Source organism: Piliocolobus tephrosceles, unplaced genomic scaffold (genome assembly GCF_002776525.5).
Source record: "Piliocolobus tephrosceles isolate RC106 unplaced genomic scaffold, ASM277652v3 unscaffolded_648, whole genome shotgun sequence".
NCBI classification, from domain to species: Eukaryota; Metazoa; Chordata; class Mammalia; order Primates; family Cercopithecidae; genus Piliocolobus; species Piliocolobus tephrosceles.
In genome coordinates this window covers 1-8,939 of record NW_022333696.1, presented here as the reverse complement: position 1 = coordinate 8,939, position 8,939 = coordinate 1, and the positions used below count along the sequence as shown (strand labels likewise).

General features: G+C 52.6%; 1 protein-coding gene across 4 annotated transcripts; it reads left to right on the top strand.

Annotated features, from left to right (window-relative positions):
* The first annotated feature begins 1,498 nt into the window (after window positions 1-1,498).
* LOC113220219 (programmed cell death protein 6-like) lies at window positions 1,499-8,933 on the top strand. Of its 4 annotated transcripts, none has more exons than XR_003307131.1 (4): window positions 1,499-1,711; window positions 2,654-2,715; window positions 6,778-6,891; window positions 8,675-8,933. XR_003307131.1 is itself a non-coding variant. In XM_026448997.1 (3 exons), exons 1-3 carry the CDS (start codon window positions 1,611-1,613, stop codon window positions 6,017-6,019), a joined length of 168 nt encoding a protein of 55 aa, XP_026304782.1. In that variant the 5' UTR covers window positions 1,500-1,610; the 3' UTR covers window positions 6,020-6,960. The 4 variants fall into 4 exon arrangements, 2 of the variants coding, with proteins under 2 accessions (XP_026304781.1, XP_026304782.1); XR_003307132.1 differs by having other exon boundaries at window positions 1,500-1,711; window positions 6,015-6,891; XM_026448997.1 differs by lacking the exon at window positions 8,675-8,933 and having other exon boundaries at window positions 1,500-1,711; window positions 6,015-6,960.
* The last annotated feature ends 6 nt before the right edge of the window (window positions 8,934-8,939 follow it).

Here is an 8,939-nt window from a genome sequence, read left to right as displayed (position 1 = left end):
GCGTCCACAGGGAAGAAAGTCTCAGGTGCCACTGATAAAAGACCACGTCGTTGGCTCTGGGTCCATTCAACATCTTGGTAGGCAAATTAGTGAAAATTCAGAGACAACCCTTGGAACTACGCGGATGAAAAGAGCATTCATGGAATGAAGCACTGAAGCACCTGAAAAGCTGGAAAAACCCCACGAAATAATGAAAATAATTGTAGTAGCCTGAACCAGGGCACAGGACACAGGACTGGGGTGGAAGGCAGCACGAGACTACGCGCGCGGCAAAGACCCAGGGATCACAGTGGCCCAGAGCTGGGCGCTTCCCAATTCCGGGGATTGGTGCTACAGGCACTCCAGGCTACACCGCAGAACTGTGTCCAGCACGGAGGCAGTGCTGTCTCGGGGGAGGCAGGGCTGCACCACCACGGGGCGGGAAGGGACCGGGCAGGGAGGCGCCCAGTGTTTCCAGCTGCACGGCGTCGGGGGCGGCGCTGGGGCACACCGCGGGGGCGCAGGTTAAACCTAAAGGAGGGAAGCTTTTACGGGCGGAACAGACAACCGAGAACGCTGCACACTGCCCTTCCCACCGGAAATGCGTTTTCCTTTTTTTTTCTTTTTTTTTGAGACGGAGTTTCGCTCTTGTTGCCCAGCCTGGAGTGCAACGGCCCGATCTCCGCTTACTGCAACCTCCGCCTCCCGGATTCAAGCAGTTCTCCTGCCTCAGCCTCCCAAGTAGCTGGGAATAGGCGTGCGCCACCACCCCCGGCTAATTTTGTATTTTTAGTAGATACGGGGTTTCTCCATATTGGTCAGGCTGGTCTCGAACTCCCGACTTCAGGTGATCCACCGGCCTCGACCTCCCAAAGTCCTGGGGTTACAGGCATCAGATACCGCGTCCGGCCTGCCTTTTTTTTTTTTTTTTTTTTTTTTTTTTTTTGGCAGTCTCGCTGTCCACCAGACTGGAGTGCAGTTATCTCGGCTCCCTGCGGCCTCGACCTCCCGGGCTCAGGCGATCCTCCCGCCTCTGCCCATGGAGTAGATGCGACCACAGGGGCTCGCCACCACGCCCGACTATTTTCTGACATTTTTGTAGGGATGGGGTCTGGCCACGCTGCCCAGGCTGGTTCGAACTGCTGGGCTAAAGAGCTCCGCCCGCCTCCGCCTCCCACAGCGCAGGGCTCACAGGCGTGAGCGACCGCGCCCCGCCCAGAGTTTCCGACTGTTAGCCTGAATCACATTCACGTCAAAACTTCTTTTTATACAAGAACTGAAAGGCAAACTAACTCCCTGCCCCACCACTTCCCGTCCCGGGTCGCCGAGCCGGACATTTTCTCCAAGCGCCTTCCCAGCACCGGTAGCAGGCTGCCTGCTCCAGAGCTCTGGCTTTCTCCAGGCGCCCCGGACCGCACAGGCCCCGCAGGCGCCAGGGCGTTGCTTGGCAACTGAGCTGCGAGGTGATTGGCCGCGCGGGACCCCGTGACCATCCCGGAGCACACGCATTTCCTGCGCCCCCGGAAGTGGAGGTAACGCCAGGCCCTGCCCCCGGCAGAGCCGGAAGCGGAGTCGCCGTGAGAGGTTTCACGTCTCCGTAGGCGCCTCAGCCCAGCCGCGCGCCTTGGCCCATGGCCGCCTACTCCTACCGCCCCGGCCCCGGTGCCGGCCCAGGGCCTGCTGCGGGCGCGGCGCTGCCGGACCAGAGCTTTCTGTGGAACGTCTTCCAGAGGTGCGGCCTGGCACCGCCCCAGCACCTCCCGCCTCCGCTGCAGCCTCCCCCGACCCCTGCCCCCACCGCCGCGGATCCGGTTCACTGCTGGTTCCCCCGCGGCCTCCTCCGTCCCCTGTCGGGTCCCCCGCGGCCTCCCCCGTCCCCTGCCCCGACCGCCGCGGCCTCCCCCGTTCCCTGCCCCGAACCCCGCTGCTGCCGCTCCCGACCCCTGCCCCGACCGACGGACGCGGTCGCCCCCGTCCCCTGTCGGGTCCCCTGCGGTCTCCCCCGTCCCCTGTGGGTCTCCTGTGGCCGCCCCCGTCTCCTGCCCGGTCCCTGTCCTGTGCGTTGGGCCCTTGCGGAGGTGCAGAGTGCGCCGCTGCAGACCCGAGGTCGCGGCCACCGGCTCCTGGGCTAGGCCCTTTTTCTCGCCTCAAGAGCCGCCAGGTGGAGGGTCTCCAGGGGTGCGTGTTCGGGGAAAGCAGAAACAGACTGCCTGGGCGCTGTTGAAGTGTCAGCAGCCAAGGAAGCAGCAGCGACCTGGCGTCTGCTCGGGGCAGGTGACCTTTACGGCGGCGCCTTCTGTCCCGGGTCGCTTTTCCACTGAATGAATGACCGAAACTGTAGTGACTCATGGCCAGGGAATGCCTTTGTTATCTGAGGGAATCTTGTTTGTGAAAAAGGGAAACTGGTGCAAATGTGAATTCAGACAGGCCAGGAGAGGAAGGAAGGGAAGGATTGAGAGAGAAAGATGATTGGCCTCTTAGGGGAAGACCACGCTTGGACGTGGGCTCCTGGGGCACTTCCTTGATTCCCCTGCCCTCCTCCGCGGGATGGGAGAGGCGGAGGTTCCAGGAGGCTCTGAGCCTTCCAGAGTCGGTGCAGGGTTGGCAGGAGACGTTTGTTTTGCTTTTCCTGAACTTTGGATCGCCAGCTTATTTGGTCTTCTTGATGTTGTAGGGTTGATAAAGACAGGAGTGGAGTGATATCGGACACCGAGCTTCAGCAAGCTCTCTCCAACGGTGAGTGGGCCAGTGGGACCTGGGTCCGGACCGAGAAGCTGCTGAGTGGGCCAGTAGGACCTGGGTCCGGACCGAGAAGCCACTGAGTGGGCCAGTGGGACCTGGGTCCGGACCCAGAAGCCTGCTCTGCTCGCAGTGGATAACTTTCTTTCTGAAGTTCATTTTCCAAGGACAAAGGGATCATTAGGACAAAGTATTATTACTGCTTCCTGGTGGAGATGCTTCTGGTTTATGTTGTGGCTGCGGCTGTTACTGCTTGGAGTGCCTCACCAAGCCGGCTAACAACTGCGTGCGTGAGCACAAGGAAAGGCTTCTTGGGAAATGAAAACTAGGTTGTAGGTTTAGGAGGGGAATAGGAAGCTTAGCTCTGTACAGCCGGAAGCCTTTTGGTAAGTTGGAGGTCCTTGAATTTCCTTGGTGACAGCATCTTGATGACTTCTCTGAATAGACCTTCGAGGGCATTGGGGGGTGATTGTTGGAGGTCTGGGGGAGGTCAGGCAGCACTTGTGTGGGAATGTGGCTGTTACAGGAGCCGCAGAAACGGGGACTGGATTCCTGGGGAAAGGATTGGGGGTGTTGGAGGCGCTGGCAGGGGAATTACGGGGAGGTGTTCTTATCAGTGTGCGAATACTGGGCGTTCAGGCAGCGGGAAATCCGGGTCTTCGGTGTTGTGAGCTCCCTGGAGTTAGTTCTTGCCAGTTTCAGCTCAATTGATCCCCCCTCCCCTGGGGAGGACACGTTTTACTTCATTGTACACCTGACTGCCGCTTTTTCTGTAATCCCTCCGGGGCAGTCATCTTTTCTGAATCTGTGTATAGTTTGCCTTTCCAGATCCGTGCCATTTAAGCTAGAAAAGGGGTCAGTTTTGAGATGTTGTGAAAATGTTGGAAGGCTCCTCGTTATTGGTGGGAAGTACCTGATGTTGCCAGAGACTGGACTGGGACACGGGGAGCACTACGGCTGCCGGACACTGCCTCACTGCGCTGTGCATGGGGGGATGCTAGATTCAGCCTTACTGCCTAATGATTTGTGAGGATTTGTGTTTTCAAAGTAACATGTTTACCTTATATTCTGACATCAGTTCCTGATATGTGACGTGTGGGCCACAGATGCTGGTGTATTATTTCACATGCATTTATATAGATTGTTTTCGGGGAATTCAGAAATTCTGTTATCTCTGCACTAGTGATTGTGCTTTCTTGATTTTTCTCTTTTCATTATTCTTAAATCCTCCTTTTTAAAATTTGCATCTCAGTTCCTTTATACTTGGGAAGTGCAAGACATGGCTACTGGAAAAAGATGTGAAGAGAACCTGGAATCCAGCAGGCTACAATTTGGCAAATCTTAGCTTAAAATGTTGACCACAGTGGATGCAGATGGCTCTGTGCATCATCTGTGAAATGTGGTCCGATGACCACCCAGGTTCAAGTGGTTTGTCACTAGGGTGGTACGAGCCACACAGAGTGCCCTCCCCAGAGGCCATGTCGCAGAGACATTTGAGTGGTTTTCCAGTGAGTGATGCAAGGTTTATGATCCATTTTAACAGCCTGCTTTTTATGCGTTGCTCAAGTTTTTAGATTTTAGGTTTAGTTTTAGGTTTTCTGTTAAACTCGCTCACCTAGGAGTGGTGGTCAAGTACTGGACCTCATTAGCGTGAAAGCCTGCCCACCTTGGCAGGCTCCACTGGAGTGCTTTGGGGCCTGCCTGGATTCCAGTCCTGGCTCTACCAGTTTTGTGTCCTTGCCGTTACTGGGAGGGAATATTGAGGAAATGCATGCGAGCTGCTTCCCGTGATCCTGGCATGGAGCAAGTGCTCAGTGACTGTCAGCTGTGATTATTAGCAGTGGCTAATACACGACCACTGTTCTTGGCCAACAAGCCCACTCAAAGCTTTGATGGTTTTCCGTTACCTAATGATGGTGATGATGGTTTCCACTTACTGAACACTCACACGCTGGGCGAGGCACTGAACCCAAATCCAGGGTCAGCATTATTGTTTGGGGGTGGGGGCAGACACCTCCTGCTCTGACTTGTGTGTTTGGGTTTCCGTATTTTCACCAGAGGGTGTTAGTCCTGCCCCACTTCAGCTGGTCCTCAAAGCACATATAGCTCTTTAACCATCAGCAAGTATCTGTCAGAACATAATGTTGATTTCGCCTGCTACTAAATATCTACCAGGAGCCTGCTTGAGAGAGAGAATTGCCTGACGGGTGCTGAGTCCACCATTCCTGAGATACTTTGAAATCAGTGTCTGGTGTAACCCGAGCTGTGCGTCAGGATCCTCTCACTGTGTTCCCAATGGAGTCACTTTTCTTGGGCACTCCCCTTTACCTTGGGCTCTGAGCTTCCTCTGCCTTTCATCTCTGTAGGATGAAGCCCACTTGCCCTTCAGGATGCAAAGCCCTCTTCTCTAAAGTGCCTGCCAGGCCAGGTGCAGTGGCTCACGCCTGACCTCCCAACACTTTGGGAGGCGGAGGCAGGGGGATCGCTTGAGCACAGAAGTTTGAGACCAGCCTGGGCAACATTGTGAGACCCTGTTCCTTGAATTGCCCTGGGAGATTTCCTCAGCTTGTGCTGGGGGCATGTGGCCCCATGAAGCCTGTAGTCACTGTCCACCCTGAGGGACGCTGGCTTTGCGGCTCACATGCCTGCTGCAGGGCAGCCCCAGGACCTGGCCGCCCTGTTCCTCCCTGGAGCTGGAGCTGCAGTGTGTTCTCAGCAGCTGTGGTGGCTGTTCTGTTTTGTTTGCATCTTATAAACCATTTACCTGATCACAGTTTCCTCTTCAATTTAGCTGCTAGAAAATTTACAGTCCGGTTGGTGGCTCGCCAGTAATGAGAGTTTAGAGTGGAGGTAAACTTTATGACAGAGTCTTAGACCTCTTCACTTTCTCCTCAGCCAACATGGTTAACATTTACTGTATTTTGCTGTACTGTGTCTTTGTGTTTCCAGAGTTCCTTCTGGAATAAGGCAGGTCATTCCTAAGCGCAGGTTTCTGGTCCTCTCACAGCCTCAGGTAGTGGGCGGTGCTGTCCGTGCTCCCTTTCCGGTTGCCTGTGGTAGCTCTCAAGTTGCAGGGCTGTGATTTGAAGCCTGATTTAGTGCACCGTGTTTCTGTCGTGTTCTGTGGTGGTTTGTCCTCACATGTGAGCATTCACCCTGTGGCCCTGTGTTTTCCACCACACCTCTCCCTGCTGGCATCCTACTAGATGTCTCAGCGGAGCCACTCTGTTCTGGATGCCTTGTCCCCAACCCCTTTGCTTTGGGCTCTGAGCTTCTTCCGCCTTTCATCTCTGTAGGATGAAGCCCCACCCGCCCTTCAGGATGCCAGCCTTGGCAACATCGTGAGACCCTGTTTCTCCAAAAAGTCAACAAAATGAACCAAGTGTGGTGGTGCACGCCTGTAGTCCCAGCTACTTGGGAGGCTGAGATGGGAAGATCATTTGAGCCTGGGAGGTTGAGGCTGCATTGAGCTGAGATCAAGCCACTGCACTCCAGCCTGGGAGACAGAGTGAAACCCTATCTCAAAAAAACACAGAAAGTGGATGCTGCTCCTGCCATTGGGTCATTGCAGCGTTTTTCTTTTCTCTGATGCACACCTTTTTCCTCATCGTGGGGTCTCGTGTTTTCGTAGTTCCCTCTCGCTACTGGATTGTGAGCTGCGTGAAGGAAGGTTCATAGTTGGGTTGTATGTACAGGCACACAAAATTTGTCTTTGGACAGACACATATCAATCTGCTTTCTTCTCCTCTCTGAATTTCTTTATATAAAAAAATAGAGATGGAGTCTCACTGTCTTTCCTTGGCTGGTCTCAAACTCCTAGGCTCAAGCGATCCTCCCGTCTCAGCCTATACTAATATGAATTCCTCTACTAATGTGATTAAAATTAGTGTGACTTCCATAATAATTGTTCTCCCAGATTGGACTTCTGTTTTGATAGTAGAAGTAAATTATTGGGCTATTTCAAGAAATTAACATATTACTGGTAGAAAAACTGAAGCTACAAAATGGCCTGGTTTCTCACTTCAGTTAAATTTGTGCTTCTGAGTGTTTGTATTGTAGGTGAAACTGCACTGAGAAGGTATTTGTGGCCCGTACACTGATTCCTTGATGAGACTTGTTTGCACAGGAGAGCTGCTAAAAATTACTGCTCTAAGGGAGGTCTGTGATAAACAGGTAGGAAGAAGAAGACTGTTTTCTGCCCTTCTTTTTGCAATAAAATGTTACAAATTATCTTGAGTTTGATCCCTTTTCGGGTGTTTGGGTTTTTTTTTTTTTTTTAAACATTCACGTATTTCTTGGAATCATAAGAAATTAACTTTGTGCTTCTGAAGTAGGTTTGCCTTAATATAACACTGATGTATTTGTAAGGGGCATTTTTAAAGCTGTACTTTAAAAAATAATAATTCTTACATTCTTTTGAAGGTTTTTTGTTTGTTTGTTTTTGAGATGGAGGCTTGCTTTGTCGCCCAGGCTGGAGTGCAATGGCGTGATCTTGGCTCACTGCAACCTCCACGTCCGGGGTTCAAGCGATTCTCCTGCCTCAACCTCCTGAGTAGCTGGGACTGCAGACGCCCGCCACCACGCCCAGCTAATTTTTTGTATTTTTAGTAGAGATGGGGTTTCACCGTGTTAGCTAGGATGGTCTCAATCTCCTGACCCGTGATCTGCCCACCTCAGCCTTCCAAAGTGATAGGATTACAGGCGTGAGACAGGGGGCCAACATGGTGAAACCCCATCTCTACTAAAAATACAAAATTAGCTGGGAATGGTGGTGTGCGCCTGTAATCCAGCCACTCGGGAGGCTGAGGCATGAGAATCCCAACTGGGAGATGGAGGTTGCAGTGAGCTGAGATCACGCCACTGCACTCCAGCCTTGGGGACAGTGAGACTCCATCTCAAAAAAAAAAAAAAAAAAAGATAATGGAATAACCAACCCTTGTTTAGGTGTTACAAAGTCCAGGCCAGACAAATCTAAACTTAGTCTCACACCCAGTTCCTAGATTAGTCCCTTCTCCAGCTCAGGTTTGGCCTAAGCCTCAGGGGTCCTTACTTGGTGGGCGCCACCTGCTCCCTTCCCCACCTTTGTTCCTGTTTTTTCTCTGCTGGCTCCTCCGGGGTTAGGTGTGTTCAGAGGCGGAGACAGGCTAAAGGTCTTTGGCTTTTAGGTTCTGTTGATGGGTGAGTTCCAAATACTAGCTTTCTCTTGTAGGATATTTCATTTAGTTATCTATTAGAAATATTTATTTAGAACACACCATTCATGTGCCAGACACTGTTCCAGGTGCTTGGGGATAGGGTGATAGATGAGATCAACAAAAATACCTGCCCACGTTAAGCTCCTGTTCTAGGGAAGACAAAAAATAAAATACACGTGTCCTTAGTACATTAGAAGGTTCCAAGTACTGTAAAGAAAAATAAAGCAGGCTGGACTCGGTGGCTCATGCCTGTAATCCAAGCATTTTGGGAGGCTGAGGTGGGAGGATTACTTGAGCTCAGGAATTTGAGACCAGCCTGGGCAACATGGCAAATCCTGTCTCTACCAAAAAAAAAAAAAAAAAAAAATTAGCTGGGTGTGGTGGCATGCATCTGTAGTCCCAGCCACTGGGGAGGCTGAGGAGGGAGAATTGCTTCAGCCCGGGAGGTGAAGGTTGCAGTAAGCCGAGATCGTGCCATTGCACTCCAGCCTGGGTGATAGAGCCAGACCCTGTCTCAAAAAAAAAAAGTAAAGAAAATGAAAAAAAGAAAGCAGAGATGGGGCAAGCAGGGGAGAGGGCTGGGGACACAGGGGAGGGTGCTGGGGATGCAGGGGAGGGGTTGGGAACATGGGGGAGAGGCTGGGGACGCAAGCTTTCCTGAGTTCCCACAGTTCTCTGCCCCTCTCCTGTCGCACAGGGTGTGGGCCCCCTGGGGCTTGTGGTGGTTTTGTGCCAAGCTAATATCTTGTTCTTCCCAACAGACAGAGGCCCACTGAGGCTTCTCTCTCCTCCACGGGGAACAGCATTGGGCTAAACCTGCAGACACCATTGCAAAGGGAAGTCAGCTCAGGCGAACCCGCTGGTGAAGAATGATCCCAGCGTGGGGACACAGAGGCCGACATTTCTTGCCGTGGGTGATTTAATGTTGGGCCTCAGTTTTTCACTCCCCCGGTAAGAGTATGACACAGCTCGCAGCTGCAGCCTAGCCAGGGCCCGAGGGAGGGTGGACGGACTTATCCATCCCAT

Bases quoted from the DNA above. Each gene is read 5' to 3' on its own strand.
- LOC113220219 (XM_026448996.1), top strand. From the start codon at position 1,611: ATGGCCGCCTACTCCTACCGCCCCGGCCCCGGTGCCGGCCCAGGGCCT. The intron at 1,712-2,653 runs GTGCGGCCTGGC...TTGATGTTGTAG, and splicing joins CTGTGGAACGTCTTCCAGAG to GGTTGATAAAGACAGGAGTG.